A 20,646-nucleotide genomic window follows, 5' to 3' on the forward strand; every position below is an offset into this window, starting at 1 on the left:
TTTATTATCTATGAGGTGTCATCTCAATTTGGAGTCACATGATGTGATTGCAAGTTCGAAAATACATCAATAACGTGCGATTTCGTCGCATCACTGTCAAGCCACTGTAATTAGGATAGTTTCGGAAATAAATTAGATGTAAATAAATTGAAGAATAAGTTTTAAAAAAAATATTAAAAAAAAACTTGAAGGACCGTTTATGCTCACTGCGCTCCAATAGGCCTTTGACAACGATATCCCCTCAGATAAAGTATATCAAAAACTCTTATCTGTTGGTACTGGATCGGGATGCGCTAAATTAGGAAGGATAATAAATTGTCTGGTTTAGCTGGCAAAAATTTTGGAAAAAATAATCATTCAGTTTTTTTTGGTAGAAATAATCATTCCGTTTAAATGGTTCCGATGGAGCAAGCAAACGCTATTGACCCCGCGTCGCTCTCTGTCGCTGTTTCCTCTTTTGAACCAAAGATCCCAACGGCATCGACTTCTATACTTCCCTTGTTCCGGCTCTCTCTTCCTCACCCCCGCGTCTCCCGCGAATTTGGATCCATGTCCGGGCCTCTTCGCGTGGCTTCAAATATGGCCGCAAATCTCCTCCTTCTTTTCCGGAGGCGCCACTGGTGCTCCCCTGACCGACCCCCACCCCCTTCAAAAAAAAGCGATCTTTCTTCACTTTTCCTTCTTTTGGTCCGCCCCCTCGCGCACAAAGACCTCTCCTTTGAGCGGCGGCCGGCCTCCCTTCCCAGCTTCGGGAATCCGATCGGCCCGAAAGGCCTTTCGACTCTTTTGGGGAACTTTTCCTGTCTGGGTTTGATCCCTCTCGGGGTTGTGTTAAAAATTTTGCAGCTTAGAGAGTTTTCTGTTTTCAGGCTATTACTTTCTTTTTTTTTTTGGCTTTTGAAATCTGGGTGGATCTTTTTGGGATCTGGTTCCTAAGAATTCTCGCACCGGATGCTGAAAGTTTGCATCTTTTGAGGATTTCGGAGACTTGGGCGGCTTCACTTGATCCCTGTTTTTGTGGGGGGCAAAATTGATCTTTTTGAGTGAAATCAAAAATTATATCTATTTGATTCTCCTGTAGCTGTCAAGTTTTTTTAGTTCGTTCGATGAAATTTTGGACCTTGGTTTGGGATTTCTACCTATTTGGTGACCACTTGCAGGTTTGGTGGTTGTGTTTGATATCTGGTAGGAATTTCTAAATCTGGTTATCGGAGCAGTGTTACGAGAGATGAGCTGCTTCCCTTGTTTTTCATTTGGCGATAAGAAGACGAAGCAGGGCTCAAGGAAGGAGGTGGATTCGGCAGCGTCGAGTTCTGTTAAGGGCAGCGACTTGACTAAACAGCCTGGTGAGGTTCTCTTTCCTTATCTTTGATCAAGACATAATCCCTTTGATGTTAATTTCTCGAATTTATTCTGTATTTTACCATAAGATTGATAAACGGAGATATTGGGTTTGTATGTTAAAGCACCAACTCAAGTCCACCATAACAACTCAGCTAAGGTTGGTCTCTTTGGGTTTATATATTAGTTTTATGCTATCACTCCAATTTCATGGGCTCAATGTTTACTTGCCATTCGTTAATATACCTGTCACGCCCCCGATCCGAGATTGTGAATCGAAGATCGTAGCAACCGCTGCATACTCATAGAAAATTCTTCCCATAAGCATGCAAGGCATCTTATCATGCTATCCTAAAACAACAACGGAATAATTAGATAATAATTTAAATCCAAAACATAACGACCTAAATTTTTTTCTTTAATGTCTCAATAAATTCAACAATGATTCATAGTCCTTACATCAAATTCAATAAGACTTTCAACCGAAAATAAAAGTATAGAGATTCTGCTGCAGATCACTCTTCCATTTATATTTTGTATCATCTTAATTCCTCAACATCTGTAAAAACAGTAAAATATGAGGTAATGAGCTAGACAGCCCAGTAAGCAATGATCACTTTTCAACAGATTTCATTGGACATTTAAATAAATAATTATTTATAGAAAATAAGCATATATAGTTCATTAATTCGAAATCATTTTCCAATTATGTAATATAATTTATGCCAAATTCATTTCTTTTTCAAAAATTCAAGTTTCTTTTCAGATTTCAATTTCTTTCGTTCTTAAATTTTTTTCGTCAACTATGAGCTATGACCATATTTTCTCTGTGGCAGAGTCATAATACCGCGTATCTGCTTGCGGTAGGCTGCGAATCATCTAGCAGCCATGTCCTTTGGAACTGCTGGTCTCGCTGGCGGTTTGTCGCTGGTCTCTCTGACGACATGTCGCTGATCTCGCTGGCGACATAAACCCTCAGGATAATCAATTGCCAACGTATATGCCCCTATTGACGGGATCCTTTACATAGTCAGGTTGTCAATTCTTATTGTTTCTTATATCATAATTCTTTATAAATCATTTTCATATTCTAATTTCGATAATAAAACATATAATCATGTAGTACCGAAATCAATCAATATAATACATCATGAAATCAATATGTTCCATCGTGCTTCATTATAACATTTCAAATAAGATATTTTCATAACAAAATACCATTCATTCAATTCATGCATCGTTTCACAAATCATGTCAGAAAAATACATTATAATTTGTCGATAAATCTAGAAAAAGTGAAACATTACTTACCTCGAACGCATTCCAATAAATTCACATAATTCTATAAATTTTCTTTCAAAAATTCTGTTCGTAGATCATATCGCGATATCCCATGATCAAACATCCACAATCCTATACAGAATCAATTTCAATAATTAGAAAGAATACGAATACCATATTTCAATGGTTTAGATTGGGTCCGATCATCTAATTTCATCTAATCAAAATCTAATTAGAGCCTAAACGATCCAAAGTTTGACTATCAGATCAAATCGGATTCGAAGTGATAGGACCGAAGTTTCTTTATTAATTTCATAAAATCAAGTAGAGAGAGAAAATCAGAGGAGAGAGAATTCATGAGGTACAATTCGAATTGATCAGGTAACATAATCCAATATTATGATTGGTCCAATATCTCGATTGATAAAATCAACATGATCAAATCAAGTCATGGCTAGATAGAAATCATGAATGATCAAATCTAAAGATTCATGGTCTGATTAAGGTGGGTGCCAATACACTGTCTGACAACCATGGATCAGGGTTCTTCATTAGAATCAGATCAGGACTATTAAAAGAAATTTCTTCATTCACTAACCTTTTTAGGAAGAGAATCAATCAAGAGAGAGAATATTTTAGAGAGAGAAAGTTTTAGAGAGAGAAAATTCTAGAGAGAGAAAACTCATCTTGAATTTTTCAGACAATATGATTTAACAAATTCAATCGATCAGATCAAATCATGCTGAAATTATCATGTGGATAATTCAATAAAATCATGAAAAATAAAATCTAAAAATACCTGATCTGATCAAAGTGGATGTCATTGTACCATCCGACGATCACAGATCAAAAATCCATCACGAGGATCATTTAAATTCATCATCATTCTTCTCAAAATTCTAGAAATCTTAAGAGAGAGAAATAATCTAGAGGGAGGATTCTAGATAGAGAAAGTCCAATTTTAGAGAGAGAAAATACTAGTTTAGGCTGAAGAAAGAGAGGAAAGAGAGAGAAACTCTCTTTCTCATATTTTATTATTTATTAATTAATTTATTTTATTTTTTTCTTTCTTCTTTTCTTTCTTTTTCTTTATTTTTCCTTCACGGAAGAAAGAGGAGAGAAAATTCTATTTATTATTATTATTATATTATTATTATTTTATTTTCTTCTTCTCTTTTTTTTTCTTTTCTTTTTCTTTTCTTTTTCTTCTTTTTCTTTTCTTTTTCTTATTTTTCTTTTCTTTTTCTTTTCTTTTCCTTCTTCTTCTTCTTTTCTTCTTCTTTTCCTGTGGGTTTCTTTTGGGCCGAAATAGGGGACCGTGAGGTCCCCTCATTGGTGTTCCGACCGGCGGCACAGTCGGCGTGGGGCGGCCGTCGGCAGGAGGGGAGCGACCCAACGATGAGAAGAGGGCCAAAACCGATGGTCGGCGGTGACCACCAGCGCTGGAAAAACGACAAAAAGAAAGGTTCTTCCGCAACAAAATCCGACGACTCCGGTCGCCGGCGAGCGTGCACATCGGCACGGGAAGGAAGGGGGAGAAGAGAGGAAGGGGAGGAGGCTTACCTCCGTCACCGGCGAAGTTTTTTCGGTGAGAAATTAGACGGCACAGGGACGGTCTTCCGCAGTGGATTTTCCGGTGATTGCCGTCGATCAGACTTAAAATCTTCGGTGGAAGGAATAGAGGAGGGATCTCCTCCTTAAATAGAGCTGGAGGGAGCTCGTCTCCGACTCCGATTGGGAGCCGGCGAGAGGAGGAAGAAGACTCCCTTCGGGAGTCTTCTCTCCTATTTTCTTTCTGTTTTTTTTTTTTTTTTTGGGGGCTTTGTTACATGGGCTGGGATTTGTTATCGGATCGGACCATCACATTCTTTCCCTCTAAAGAAATTTCATCTTCGAAATTTTTCTTGCCTGAGTCTTCATAGTTTCTTACTTGAATCTCATCCATAAATATTTTAATATTCTAATTCTTGATATAAATTTATTCTTAAATCATTTCATAAGAAAAAAGTCGGTACATCAATATCTATCTGAAACGGAACCATTCATTTTCTTATTTATCAAAATCAACATCTCAAAGATTTTTAATGTTTCAAGATTTCAAATTTATGATCTCATTTCTTATAAAAATCATGTTTAATATCTCACGACTCAAATTAAAATTAAATCTATCTCTTGTGAATAGAAAAAGGTCAATGTCTCTATTCTTGCATAAGAACTTCATTCATCATCATTTATTTATTTATTTATTTATTTCAAAATATTAACCACTCTTAATTTCAACCCATCATAAGATAGAAAAATATATTTCTATGAATCATATGATGGCATCCCAATCAATCAAAATTTAAAATTATTTTCTCTTATTCGTACTTTCAAAGGTTGAAGATTTATCATTTCAATCTCATTCTCGAACTTTTGATATTTTAATTCTCGATACAACTTCAGCATTAAGTCTTTTCATAAAGATCAATATCACCATTGTTGATTGAATCAATATCACTATTTCTAGTCATCGAAATTTTCTTACTCAAACCCTCAAACTCTTAAATATTCTAATTCTTGAATCAAATTTTTATCATTAAGTCATTCCATAATAAAAATCAATAACTCAAAAATTGATCTAAATCAAAACTATATTTTTCTTATAATCGAAATTGTTGGTGCAAAAATTTGCTTGCACCGGAGAAGCTGGAGTCGGGGAAGTCATGGTCGCCGCCGGGACCTGCAAGGGAAGTCTAAATCGGAGGTGGGATTGCTCCGGCAAGACCCTCCGACGCTCAAGTCAGTTCTCTGCCTCAACAAGAATGGAGCGCTCGAACGGAGAATTTAGCAGAGTTTTGAGATAAGAAATGAGCTTAGAGAATAACGTATCTGGGTCCCCCTGACTATGGGCGGCCCACTACCAGATGGTTACAAACGTCGTCATCAATCCGTTACCTCCTCCGCCTATAACGAGCAACCTCGGCCTGGCAGCGTTCCTCCGCCTGGAGGATGTCCCTCCTCATGCGGCTCACCACCTCGATATAGGCGAAGAGCTGGTGCCCAATCTGCAAGGGCGGCTAGGGAATTAGAACAAAGGTCGAGTAGCCGTGTAAATAAAGATCCGCTTACCTCAAGGAAGGACCCCAAAGAGTCCCAAGCCCGCTGCTCTGGATCGGCGCGGTCGATCCTCTCCACGACGTCAGACAGAATGCAGCCGTCGATCAGCCGTCTGATCAAGTCCCTATCATTGAAGGGATTCTCCGATCCCTCCTCGGAGCAAAGGGACTCGTCCGCAGTATTTCGGCGGCTACTCCTCCTGCGGGCCATCGATTTCTTTCTTTTCCCTGCGGCGGGCGCCTCCGTAGGGCGAACCCCCGGAGCGGGGGCCCCCGTCGGCGGACTCCTCGAGGAGGCCTGGGGGGCCGTTGGCTCGGCATCCGAGGGAATGTCGATGGCCGGGGCCACCTGGACGGGTGCAGCTAAGCTCGTCTCCTCCGCCCTGGCCCTCTTCGCCGATCCGGAGGTCACGGCACCCTTTCTCTTGTGGGCCCTCATGCCCTTGACGAGCATCCGCGCTGCTTCGGCGTCCATTCCTAAAAAAAAATAAAAGAAGAAAAAGAGAGAGAGAAAAGGAAAGAAGAAGCAAATCAATCAGTCAAAAAAAAAAAAAAGAAAAAAAAAAGGGGAGAGAAGGAAACAGGGGGAGAAGGAAGAAGGGGAAAAGATAAGAAGAGAAGAAAAGCATGAAGAAAAAAGATAAGGTAAAAGATGAATACTCGCTGGATCCTGGAGGCTCAAGCCGATGTTGGAAAGAAACTGCTCCCTCAGAAGATTGGGAAGGGAAGGAGCGGAATAAGCTAGAAGCTTCTGGGCGGCCTGGAGGTCATCCTCCCCCAGGCTGGGAGCCCGACGGACAGAATCCCTCAGAGAGCCCCAAGGGGGCAGGCCCAGCCTCAGGGTCGGGCAGTGGACGAAGAGGTATTTTTCCTTCCAATTATGGATCGAAGAAGGGGCGCCTTTCAGCAATCCCTTCTTACCGAACTGGGGGGAGAAGTACCACCAATCCTTCGCCGAAGGATGGCACTTGAAGGTGTAAAAGTGCCTAAACAAGGAGAGAGACGGCTGGACCTCGACTACGTGGCAGAGGGAGAGAAATCCTATCAAAAACCTAAAAGAATTCGGGGCCACGGAAGCGAGGGAGATGTCCAAGAAACGGAAGAGGGCAACGACAAAGGAAGGAAGCGGAAGTCGGAGTCCAGCACGGAACACTTCCTGGTACAAACAAAAGCGACCGGGAGGGGGAGTGCTGGCCCGGTCAGAAGGGCCTGGCAGCTCCAAGTCGTACTCCGGAGGAACTCCATACTGAACCCTTATCAGAAGGAGTTCCTCCGAGGTCAAGGAACATGGAATGGCGCCCGGCGCGAAAACCGGGCGGAGCCCAGCCCCAGACGCAAGTTCATCCACAGAGACGGGGACCTGGGGGTTTGAGGCAGAAGAACTCCCGGAACTGCAGGGAGCAGAAGAGCCAGAAGACATTTCGAGTAGTTTTGAAGGGGGGATCTAAAGGACCCTAAGAAGATGGACAGAAGGGGGAACGAGAGGCCACAGGAAGCTAACTCGGAAGGATGCAAAAAATAATAACTGAAAAGAAGTCCCTAGGTGGTGAGAAGAAGGTTGGCGGTGCTGGAACTAACCTATATCACTCTGAGGGACCTGAGGGACGAAAACAGGAGACGCCTATGGCTCGAGAAGACGCCCACTGAAACAAGGCTCTCGAAGAGAAGGCAGACGCTGGTAAGAACTCAGGAACGGAGTAGGACGCCTAAAGGTGGGGGGACGGGTTTAAATAGACCCTGGGATCCGGCGCCATAATGATCGCGAATCCCCCCAGGCCAGTCTGCATTCGACACGTGTCCCACTCCCCCCGACAGGCGGCTAAAAGTGGCTGACGGTTGGCAGGATTATAATTGCTTCGTACCTAGGCCAGTGTACCTGCGGGAATTTCGAAGCGTCCCTTCATACCGCCCCAATTCGAAAAGACTCCGGCACGCGCGCAATTAATGCCCAAAATATCTGGGGGCGGCAGTGCGCGGGATTTGAGGGGACGGCTTCGGCTGTACCCATCTCTCTGTACTTCCTTCGTTCGAAATTCAAACTCGGAAGTAGGGGGACTGGTGTTGGGTATAAAATACCCACAGCCGAAGTTCTCAGCAGAATCGGCTACAGGACAACTCCGTCCGGACTCCTACGGGAGCCGGGCTCCGTCACCGACATCGACTACAGGACAACTCCACCCGGACTCCTACGGGAGCCGGGCTCCGTCACCGACATCGACTACAGGACAACTCCGCCCGAACTCCTACGGGAGCCGGGCTCCGTCACCGACATCGACTACAGGACAACTCCGCCCGGACTCCTACGGGAGCCGGGCTCTGTCATCGACATCGACTACAGGACAACTCCGCCGGACTCCTACGGGAGCCGAACTCCGCCAACAACTTCAACCGCAAGTAGACTCCGCCCGGACTCCTACGGGAGCCGGGCTCCGTCCTCAACAACGACTGCTGGTAAGCCCCGTTCGGACTCCTACGGGAGCCGGACTTCGCCTTTAACTTTAATTGCAGGAAGACCACACCCGGACTTCTGCGGGAGCCGGGCTTCGTCCTCGGCTCCAACGGCTGCAGACAAATTTAGTCCGAACTCCTACGGGGGTCGGACTCCGACCGCTGCCGAACTTCAGCCGATGGATCTGCACCCCCTGGCAGGCCACCATAACGGCCACGATCCCGCTCCACTTCCTGTGGCGGATTCCGCGCAGCTCCATCACTCCCTGACAGGCCGCAGTAACCGTCGCAGCTCTGCTCCACTTCCTATGGCGGATTCCGCACAGCTCCACTACCCCCTGGCAGGCCACCATAACGGCCACGATCCCGCTCCACTTCCTGTGGCGGATTCCGCGCAGCTCCATCACTCCCTGACAGGCCGCAGTAACCGTCGCAGCTCTGCTCCACTTCCTGTGGCGGATTCCGCACAGCTCCACTACCCCTTGGCAAGCCACAATAACGGCCACGATCCTGCTCCACCTCCTGCGACGGATACCGGGCGATTCTTCCATCCGCTGGCAAGTCATGACAACGGATGCTGCTCCACTCCTCGCAACTGATTCCACATGGCGAGCTATGGTGATAGCCACGATTCCGCTCCACTACCCTTCGCAATAAATTCCCCCTGACTATGGGCGGCCCACTACCAGACGGTTACAAACGTCGCCATCAATCCGTTACCTCCTCCGCCTATAAAAAGGGGGACCCAGATACGTTATTCTCTAAGCTCATTTCTTATCTCAAAACTCTGCTAAATTCTCCGTTCGAGCGCTCCATTCTTGTTGAGGCAGAGAACTGACTTGAGCGTCGGAGAGTCTTGCCGGAGCAACCCCACCTCCGATTTAGACTTCCCTTGCAGGTCCCGGCGGCGACCGCGACTTCCCCGACTCCAGCTTCTCCGGCGCAAGCGGATTTTTGCACCAACAGAAATCAATGTCTCTATTTTAAGTAAGTATATCAATTTTCTTTATCTAAACATTAACAACTCTTAATTAATCGATTCATTATCAAATTAAATTATAAATAACTCCAATCCATCTTTGGTAGAACAATCGTCAATATCAATAGATAACCTCAATCTTTTTCATTTAGTCAGAGAAATAATAATAATCAAAAGAATCCAAACTTTAAATTTTATTATACCCTGGAGATAAATATTTGAGTATAATAATCTAAGATCGAAATCATCATTCGATAAACAATCTCAAATTCTTCCTAATAAATCGAAAATTATAAAATTTAATTCTAGGATAGAAAAAATTTATCTCTAAATATTCTAAATCAAAAATCAAAAATCAAGGGTCCACTCATCTTAAAATCAGGATGCTAAATATTTTTGTAGCATAGTAGGTAGAAGCACTACTTTTAAAAAAAATCACATTAGGGTATCTAAATAATTCAAAATTTTTTAAAATATTATTCTTTCTGATATCAATGAATTTTTTTTATATCAAACTATATCATCTATCATAATTCTTTAACTCAAAGGGTCAACATTCCTGACTTACTCAAAAAAATTCAGATTATCATGCTTCCGCTGCGCACTCTGATCTAACAATCAAAATTTCTTAGGTTCACCAAAAAAAAAAAATTAATCAAATTATTTCTTTATCTTATCAATAGAAAAGATCTAAAGTTTTAAATTTCAATTAAAGTCAAAGATTAGCTTTTGATTCTCATTCATACTTCTATTGGTATACAATAATCTTGATTAACCTTTGAGTCCAATATCATATTTGAACCATCATCTAGATTTACTATAATCAATATGAATCAAATCTTAATTCTCATATCAATTCAATTCGATAATTTCTAAATCAAAATCTTCATAAATCAAATCAATGAAAAAAATCCTTCGATACTCCATCAAATTTGGACATAATCAGAATATATAAGAATTTTAAATCATTATTTTTTTCTAAAATTTCTATCATCAGGATCCTCAATATCTATCAAATATCCTTTCATAATAATCATTCAAGCTTCAAAAATCAAATCTCCATTTAATAGTAGATTCAATTAGGGACCTTGTTAACAAAAGCAAAGGAACTCCATATCAATTCCTAAATCCAAAATTTTTAAATTATAAATTCACATGGATCTCTTAATCTGAAATAAATATAAATCAGATCTTTTTTCTTAATCTAAAGATATCAATTTTTTTTATTAACAACCTCAACAATAATATCAGAAAATCTCTTGATCAACTTAGATACGAAATTTTTAAATTAAAATTTCATACACATCATGTAGTCTCCAAGAGACATAATAAGATCTATTATCTAGATCTAAGGATGATGATTAAAGATTTCAGTACGATGAATATTCTACAACCTCAAAATCAATTTCATCAATAGGCTTCTTTGCAATATCTCCAAATATACATTCATCCTAATATGCCACTTTATATATGATCCACATACCAAGTTCACTTTCGATAAATATTTCAATCAAGTATCATAAGAGACTTTCTTAGTCCATCCTGGAACAACATTTTATCATCAAATCTTTATCTTATCAATAATAATCAACTTTTCAATTAGAAGTAATATTATAGTATTATTCTCACATCGAATTTGAACTTACGATTCACTTGAATAACCAATGATCAATTAATAACCATAATGCACAATAAAATTTTATGTCAATCCTTTTGTGATTACTTTCGATCAAAATCAACTAATCATATCATGATCTATAGATTATCCATCATATTTCAAACTCCATATGTCATAATCTCTTATGATCCTTTCATACATAATCTCAATGTTTAATCCAAATTTTTAAATATTTCTCCCACTACAATCATCAAAGATCTACGCTATAATGTTCCTAGTGTCTATCCACTTACACCCATTCTATATCTGATTCTATGTTTTATAATTCATCCACTTATGCTCTGATACCACTATAACTGTCACGCCCCCGACCCGAGATTATGAATCGAGGGTCATAGCAACCACCGCATACTCATAGAAAACTCTTCCATAAGCATGCAAGGCATCTTATCATGCTATCCTAAAATAACAGCGAAATAATTAGATAATAATTTAAATCCAAAACATAACGATCTAAATTTTTTTCTTTAATGTCTCAATAAATTCAACAATGATTGATAGTCCTTACATCAAATTCAATAAGACTTTCAACCGAAAATAAAAATATAGAGATTCTACTTCTGATCACTCTTCCATTTATATCTTGTATCATCTTAATTCCTCAACATCTGTAAAAATAGTAAAATAGGAGGTAATGAGCTAGACAGCCCAGTAAGCAATGATCACTTTTCAACAGATTTCATCAGGCATTTAAGTAAATAATCATTTATAGAAAATAAGCATATATAGTTCATTAATTCGAAATCAATTTCCAATTATGTAATATAATTTATGCCAAATTTATTTCTTTTTCGAAAATTCAAATTTCTTTCCAGATTTTAATTTCTTTCATTCTTAAATTCTTTTCGTCAACCATAAGCTATGACCATATTTTTTTTGTGGCAGGATCATAATACCGCGTATCTGCTTGCGGTAGGCTGCGAATCATCTGGCAGCTATGTCCTTTGAAACCACTGGTCTCACTGGCGGTTTGTCGCTGGTCTCTCTGGCGATATGTCGCTGGTCTCGCTGGCGACATAAACTCTCAGGATAATTAATTACCAACGTATATGCCCCCATTGGCGGGGTCCTTTACATAGTCAGATTGTCAATTCTTATTGTTTCTTATATCATAATTCTTCATAAATCATGTTTCATATTCTAATTTCGATAATAAAATATATAATCATGTAGTATAGAAATCAATCAATATAATGCATCATGAAATCAATATGTTCAATCGTGCTTCATCATAATATTTTAAATAAGATATTTTCATAACAAAATACTATTCATTCATTTCATGCATCGTTTCACAAATCATGTCAGAAAAATATATTATAATTTATCGATAAATCTAAAAAAAGTGAAACATTACTTACCTCGAATGCATTCCAATAAATTCACATAATTCTATAAATTTTCTTTCAAAAATTCTGTTCGTAGATCATATCGCGATATCCCATGATCAAACATCCACAATCCTATACAAAATCAATTTCAATAATTAGAAAGAATACGAATACCATATTTTAACGGTTTAGATTGGATCCGATAATCTAATTTCATCTAATCAAAATTTAATTAGGGCCTAAACGATCCAAAGTTTGACTATCAGATCAAATCGGATTCGAAGTGATAAGACCGAGGTTTCTTCATTGATTTCATAAAATCAAGTAGAGAGAGAAAATCAGAGGAGAGAGAATTTATGAGGTACAATTCGAATTAATCAGGTGACACAATCCAACATTACGATTGGTCCAATATCTCGATTGGTGAAATCAACATGATCAAATCAAGTCATGGCTAGATCAAAATCATGGATGATCAAATCTAAAGATTCATGGTCTGATTAAGGTGGGTGCCAATACACTATCTGACAACCATGGATCAGGGTTCTTCATTAGAATTAGATCAGGACTATTAAAAGAAATTTCTTCATTCACTAACCTTTTTAGGGAGAGAATCAATCAAGAGAGAGAAAATTTTAGAGAGAGAAAATTCTAGAGAGAGAAAACTCATCTTGAATTTTTCAGACAATATGATTTAACAAATCCGATCGATCAGATCAAATCATGCTGAAATTATCATGTGGATAATTCAATAAAATCATGAGAAATAAAATCTAAAAATACCTGATATGATCAAAGTGGATGTCGGTGTACCGTCCGACGATCACTGATCAAAAATCCATCATGAGGATCATTTAAATTCACCATCATTCTTCTCAAAATTCTAGAAATCTTAGGAGAGAGAAATAATCTAGAGGGAGGATTCTAAAGAGAGAAAGTAGAGAGAAAAAGTCCAATTTTAGAGAGAGAAAATACTAGTTCAGGCTGAAGAGAGAGAGGGAAGAGAGAGAAACTCTCTTTCTCATATTTTATTATTTATTAATTAATTTATTTTATTTTTTTCTTTCTTCTTTTCTTTCTTTCTCTTTTTTTTCCTTCACGGAAGAGAGAGGAGAGAAAATCCTATTTATTATTATTATTATATTATTATTATTTTATTTTTCTTCTTCTCTTTTTTTTTTCCTTCTTTTTCTTTTCTTTTTCTTTTCTTTTCCTTCTTCTTCTTCTTCTTTTCTTCTTCTTTTCCCGTGGGTTTCTTTTGGGCCGAAACAGGGGACCGTGAGGTCCCCTCATTGGTGTTCCGACCGGCGGCGCAGTCGGCGTGGGGCGGCCGTCAGCAGGAGGGGAGCGACCCAACGATGAGAAGAGGGCCAAAACCGGTGGTCGGCGGTGACCACCGGTGCTGGAAAAACGGCAAAAAGAAAGGTTCTTCCGCAACAAAATCTGACGACTCCGATCGCCGGCGAGCGTGCACATCGGTACGAGAAGGAAGGGGGAGAAGAGAGGAAGAGGAGGAGGCTTACCTCCGTCGCCGGCGAAGCTTTTCCGACGAGAAATTGGACGGCACAGGGACGGTCTTCCGCGGTGGATTTTCCGGTGATTGCCGCCGATCGGGCTTAAAATCTTCGATGGAAGGAATAGAGGAGGGATCTCCTCCTTAAATAGAGCCGGAGGGAGCTCGTCTCCGACTCCGATTGGGAGCCGGCGAGAGGAGGAGGGAGTCTTCTCCCCTGTTTTCTTTCTGTTTTTTTTTTTTTTTTTTTTTTGGGGCTTTGTTACATGGGCTGGGATTTGTTATCGGGCTGGGCCATCACAATACCTTTCACCACCTTTTCATCCTATAAGTGGAGCAGTAGAGCAAATTACAAACAATAAAACATTCTAAAAAACAAAACTTTTAGTCCCTTTAATGCATGAGGTTAAACGACCAGTCACCAAGATGCCTTTCTTCTGTGTGTTGACAATGTGGAAGGAACTGTTCCAAATGACAGGTTTTGAAAAAAAAAAAAAAAAGGTAAATGTAAGGCAGCTTCAAGCATTCATATATGACCCCTTTAACTTGTTAGTGGAAAGTTTGAATTAATTGCTACTCACAAGGGTGCAGACTCAAGCTCTCACTTGGTCAGGAGTAGGCATTTCTGCCATGAAGTTTTCCACAAGCATTAGAAGCAAATGTTGTCAAATGAACAAGTCATACTCGATTATTGTCATGTTCCTAGGTTAGTTTGGCCTTCAAACTTCCGATATTTTCAACTGCAATTAAATGACACAAAGCCTGGCCAATATGGCTATCTAGGCAATCAAGTATCTACATCCATGTTGACACAAATATCAGGTTTCCTTTCCTTTTATTAATCATGTCCGTGTTCTTGTTCTGAGGGGTTTATATTTGCAAGAAATGCGGATCAAACCTTGGAAGTTTTAGTAGGTTTTTTGACTGCCAGAGATGCTTTTACACATGTAAGATACATACTGCTCAAAATTTTCTGCAACAGATGTTTATCTAAATGATTCCAAGCAGATACTTGGATGAGGCTGGGGCAAAAATCCAGAGCTAGGTGAGTTAAGGTGACTGCATCCTCTTAACTTTTCCTGCAACAAAAACCACTGTGATGCTAATCACATGATCTCTGGGATGCTCTAGAAGGAGTGCAACCTAAACTCACCATCCTACGTCGACTGCTATCCTTCTATTCATCTTCTGTTTGTACATATTGGTGTTTAGTGTAAATGGTATTTTATTTTTGGGGATAGAGCAATTAATTTTCTTTTCTTTTAGAAAGAAAAAGGATTGCTACATGGTTGTCCTTTGAAAATTACCCCCTGAAAAGATATATGGTCTACTGTCCAGTTTCAACTGATAACTTGATGGCAAGATGATGAACCTTGTAGTGCATTGGCTTTCAAGCAAAATTGGGATGACAACAAGTAGGATAGGGACCTGAATCTAAACCCTGTTTCTTTCTTTCTCATGAGTTCACAGAGTGATAGTAGAACTTATAACAGTTATTTTTACAGTGCACCTTGGGTTTATGGTGCTTTTGGCCTTAAAATTGTAGATTTATTTAGCACAGATTTTAAGTAAAATACAACTACTGCATGGTGAAGAATAAAACCATTCAAAATATGACAAACATTTAATCTATAATCCAATACTGTTAGAGAAGGCAATGGGCATCCGAGCTAGGTATTTGATACTGCAATATATTTGTTAAGCATGATTGGTTATTATTACCATTTAAATCTGGTATTCATGCTTTCAAATCACTGCTGGAATACATGCTGAATTTTTACAGAAATTATTTTGAAGATGCAAATTCGCAATTCAGGTAGCGTTCAAGGCAGTACTGTCTCATGTACAATCATTTGGATATGACCCCAGTCATAATCACTTCCAATCTGATATGTTAAATGTCTGCCATTGTTAAAGCAGATATAGACTAAGACTACATCACTAGCAGCTCTTTAGGTGCCTTAGTTTCATGATTCTAAGCTTCACCCATGGTAGGCAGTTTTGAGCTTCTAGACATTGCAGTACTGCCTCTTTGATTTGCATTCATTCTGCTGTCACTGTCCTTGTAAAAATGAGGATTTCTGTCTTGTATAACAAGTGATGGACCTAATATTTTAGATCTTTGATGTTAAAATATGAAAAGCTAAACATTTCTGAGCAGCTCTCTATAATATTTGATGACTGCCTGACACCTAATCTGCAGCTTGAGGAAAGCATGAGCATGACAAAATTTTATTAGCCATTTTATTCAGAGAGCTATTTCATACATAATGCAACTTCTACCCCAGCTTAATTTCAGACTTATGGCCTGTCCCTACATGATGAATACATTTTGAAATATATGTGCATTACTGACAAAACTGGGCTGCTATTGGAAGTTGGAACAGTGGCATCCTTATTTTTCTTCTTCCTCTTTATCTTTTATCTTGGTCTCTCTTTGCAGATTTTTTTCCTCCAGTTCTTCTTCGTCTTTTCTCTTCTCAAACCCCTCTAATTTATAGTAAGATTGTGCTCTGTCAGAGTAAGAGCTATTGATCAAACAGTAGAAGTCAATGAATATAAGCAATGAATGGCCCATAAACTGCAATGTGCATTGTAATGTGCTTCTCATTAGTATGATGTAAAGAGTAGACTATGTGCAAAATCTATTAGCTTATCACTATTTTATATGCACATGTTTCTGTGTAATGGAAATATATGTAGATTATAGGCTCTTTGTTTGCAAATGTTGTTAAGATCTGTGCAAGTCAATAAAAAATAAACATGTTTCAATAAAATGCTTGTTTAAATGCTTTTGCTAATGCTTGTTATGAAAAAAAAAAAAAAAACTGACTGATTTTAAAATCTCAAAAAATGATTTGATAAGAGACAGGTCTGCTATTTGTTTCCCCATTACCCTATTCAATGCAAAATCTTATATGGTTAGCTATTATTTAAAACTCATAGAAACTCAATCAACCCTTATATTTTTTTCATCTATCTTTATTTCTGCAATTATCCATACTACTAGAGTATTATTTTAAGAAATTTGAACAACCTATCTGATTAGTTGCATATTTTCTCACAAAAAGGCAAAAAAAACCATTGTCTTCAAAGATGAATGGTATTGTTTCATGTATATTTAATCGTTAGGGTAATTTTTTTACTCAATTTAAAGCAAGCTGCAAAACCAGAACTTCAACATTATCTTATATAATCTATTTTTTCCTTATTGATATAATAAACCATTTCTACTTCTCATGAAAGGGTGCTAGCGGTCTAACACTTCCAATGCAGAACTTCCCGCCCAGCAGGCTCCAACTGAAACAAGTCAGAAAGATGTTGAAAATGGAAATTGTGCAGCACGAATATTCACATTCCGTGAGCTTGCTACAGCTACCAAGAATTTCAGACCTGAATGTCTTTTAGGTGAAGGAGGGTTTGGCAGAGTTTACAAGGGTTGTCTTGAAGGTGGTGAGGTAAATGAAACCTGTAGTATGGTTTTTCTTTTCTTTTCTATTTTTGGGTTTTTGTACTTCTAAGAGACCTCATTCTGTCGGGAATATAGATTTTCTACTAATGTCATTCTGTTCTGGTCAGATTGTGGCTGTTAAACAATTAGACAGGAATGGCTTGCAAGGCAACAAAGAATTTACCGTTGAAGTTATAATGCTCAGTCTCCTTCATCATCAAAGTCTGGTCAAACTTATTGGATATTGTGCAGATGGTGATCAAAGACTTTTGGTTTACGAGTATATGCCTTTGGGTTCTTTAGCTGACCATTTACTTGGTAAAGTGGTTACGTTCATCGAGTCATTTGCTTTCTTATTAGCCTGGCATGCATTTGCCAACCATGCATCTGACTAGACTATTTTTTTTGTTCTTTTAAAGTCTTTCTTCACGTGCACTAGCATTTAAAGTTGACCTATTTCTAGGGTTTGAACATATAAACTTCCTTTTGACGTATTGATCGATTTTGAAGACAGTAATTTTGAATTCATTGCTTCAGACTTGTGCTTCAGTTAGTGAGCAATGCATGGCTTTATTTTCACAGATTTACCACCCGATCAGAAACCTTTAAGCTGGTATGCTAGAATGAAAATAGCCTATGGTACTGCTCAAGGCCTGGAGTATTTGCATGATAAAGCCAACCCACCTGTAATCTACCGTGATCTCAAGCCATCTAATATTCTACTTGATCAAAATCTTACTCCAAAACTCTCTGACTTTGGGCTTGCAAGGCTTGGTCCTGCTGGGGACAAAGTATGTTTCTCCTCGATGGTAATGGGCACTTATGGTTACTGTGCACCTGAATATGCAAGAACAGGCCATCTCACTTTGAAGTCAGATGTATACAGTTTTGGAGTTGTTCTGCTTGAGCTAATCTCAGGGAGAAGAGTCATAGACACTACCAAGCCAACGCAAGAACAGAATCTTGTCGCTTGGGTATGAAATTGTGAACTCTTTAAGAGACCGTTATGACCATTTCCATATGTTGGTACCATTTCGTCTGGTTCTCATATTTCCTTTTTGTTATCCGTCATTTTTCATTTCAACAGGCCATGCCCATGTTCAGGGAGCAGAAGAGGTTTCCAGAGCTCGTCGATCCACTTCTTGAAAATGACTACCCACTGAAAGATCTACACCAAGCAGTTGCTGTTGCTGCAATGTGTCTTCAGGAAGAGGCTTCTGTTCGTCCATTAATTGCTGATGTGGTTGTGACCTTGAGCTTCCTTGCAACTACCCCAGCCGCTCCTGTAATGAGCCCCCCTCCAGTTCTACGGTCCCCCACAATAGAAGAGGGTTCAGAAGATGATGAGTCATCATCAGATGAGGAGAGTTCTGTGGAATCGTGAGCATGCAGCTGCAAAGCTTATCAAATGGTGCTTTTCAACTTTGAGGCACCAGCGGGGATCCCAACATGGAAGTAAGTCATCATAAAATGCCTTGACCAAGCTTGTTCCTGAACTGCATTCATAACTCATGTCCACCTGAAGGTTTCTCTTGCTTTGTGTGGCGATTATGGTTGGGTTGAGTTAGCAGCATATCGAGTGAGATTTCAGGCCATGTATCGGAATAGCAGGACTTCTTTGTGCATCCTGCTTCTGTGCTGTGCCACAAATGTGTATCTTTTGCGAACCATAAGAACAAATGACAATTATGTGCATTGTGATCTTGAACTACGAGCTGTGTTATATTGATTCAAGCTTGCTAATTCTCTACATGGCTATTTGTGATCAACTTACGGCTATCAGAGATACCACTCACTTGTGTCCATCAGAAGAAAAGAAAAAAATCATGGGTTCTTCGTGCATTGCATTGCAATGTGCATAGATCTGCGTGTTTCAGCACTGAAGTGCAGGTTCCGCTAGGATTTTTCATTTTTTAATGTTGCAAGTGCAAACTGTCCAGTATCCAGGATGCTACCGAGTAGGCCAAGGAACACCAGACTGTTATCAGGACTAGCCACCAGACCAGAAGGAACTAGGAAGATCACTGCTCATCAGGTCTTTAGTATGGATGAGGAGCTAGTGCTGATGCACCATTGGTGAGAAGTAAAAAGCTTTTGAGAGTGCATCTGTATGGATAAGTGACCTAAATATCTTCCTAAATGGAGGCATAGTCACATCCCTAAAGATCTTTGACAGGCTTTTGACAAGCTTGTTGCAGCACTATCTTGCGCATGATCGAGAGAAAGAAATGCGGGGATATTTCTCAATAAATCAGCTACATATACAGCCATCTCAAAGACTACACTTAGCTTGCTAAATGATATGTCTACTATATGTAATCAGCAGCAACCGCTGAGTTTTTCCAAGTTTGGTGTAAGATCAGACTGTTAATATGTGACTAGCCAGCACTAACATTTTCACCTCTTTATGCTTTTTTTTCTCCCTCTGTATCTTGTAACTTCTTGCTGTATTGTGTAACCTCAGACTATGCTTTGCATCTTCTCTATATTTTAAATAAACTGGGTGGTTTGTTCTGCTCTTATATAAAGATAAATTAATAAATAAAATAATAGGCGTCCTACATATAGTAGAAGATATGGCTTACCCTCATAAAAGCTGATACTTATAATGGAGCAAGCACCCCTACCATTGCTGTAGAATTAGAGCTCTGGATTATAATTTGTTTGTAATGTTGACCTCAAACTCATCTTTAGTATCCTTGTATGAGTGCCCATTTTTTCCATCATGAATGTACAAAAGAATAGTATGTGGTAGGAGTGTCAATTGTTGAGTTGATAAATTTGTTATTATCATCATAATTTCAGCTAGACTTCCTCGCAATCTGGTTCTTACTGGTTTTTAAAAAAACAATAAAGTAGGTTAACAAACACTGATCAATACTTATCGAGGAGTAAATTTAGAAATAGTTTCACAAGAAAATCCTCTAATGATACAAAATTCTCATATAAAAAATATTAAATATCTTATTTGTCATCTTTCTATCTCTTCTCCGATAAAGAATTTACAAAGTTCTGGTTAAAAGCAAAACAAAAGGAGAATCATAATATTTTTGTGTCATGTAAATAAGTTGTACAACATTTTTATGTCACATTTTAATATAACACGGCCAAGTTATAAATTCCTGGTTGAAAACAAAACAAGAAGAGGATTATACACTTTATCACATTGCATCGTTGCACTTTCGAAACTAGTTCAGTTTCTTCTATCTGTTCTAAAAAGAGGGACAAAGGTCTATCCTCGTTATAATTATGCAAATCTAAATCTTGAAGGTATATTTTTTTTGAAAAATCAAATATAAAACCTTTAATTATTAAGCAGATGGAACCGGGTTGTATCCTTCTTGCAGAAGAAAGATTCTCCTTCCTTCGCGTGAGACCTCCATTGGATTACCCACTGCACAGTTTCAAAGCACTCCAAAACCCATTCATCCATCTGCACCGATCGCAAAGAGAGCAGCTGATGATCCAATGGTGGATTCGCGAGGAAGGTGAATCCTTGCCATCGCGCGGAAGATGCACACAGGCC

At 39.2% G+C, this 20,646-nt stretch overlaps 1 protein-coding gene across 1 annotated transcript; it reads left to right on the forward strand.

The window, feature by feature from the left end:
• Nucleotides 1-451: 451 nt before the first annotated feature.
• On the forward strand, nucleotides 452-18,831 carry LOC105035116 (probable serine/threonine-protein kinase PBL25). Its single transcript, XM_073244979.1, is given in 7 exon segments — nucleotides 452-620; nucleotides 1,161-1,346; nucleotides 16,946-17,127; nucleotides 17,249-17,438; nucleotides 17,703-18,094; nucleotides 18,208-18,489; nucleotides 18,491-18,831. Coding segments are annotated over 6 exon segments (1,263 nt in total). The 5' UTR covers nucleotides 452-620; nucleotides 1,161-1,228; the 3' UTR covers nucleotides 18,590-18,831.
• The last annotated feature ends 1,815 nt before the right edge of the window (nucleotides 18,832-20,646 follow it).

This window comes from Elaeis guineensis, chromosome 10 (assembly GCF_000442705.2).
Source record: "Elaeis guineensis isolate ETL-2024a chromosome 10, EG11, whole genome shotgun sequence".
Taxonomy (NCBI): Eukaryota; Viridiplantae; Streptophyta; class Magnoliopsida; order Arecales; family Arecaceae; genus Elaeis; species Elaeis guineensis.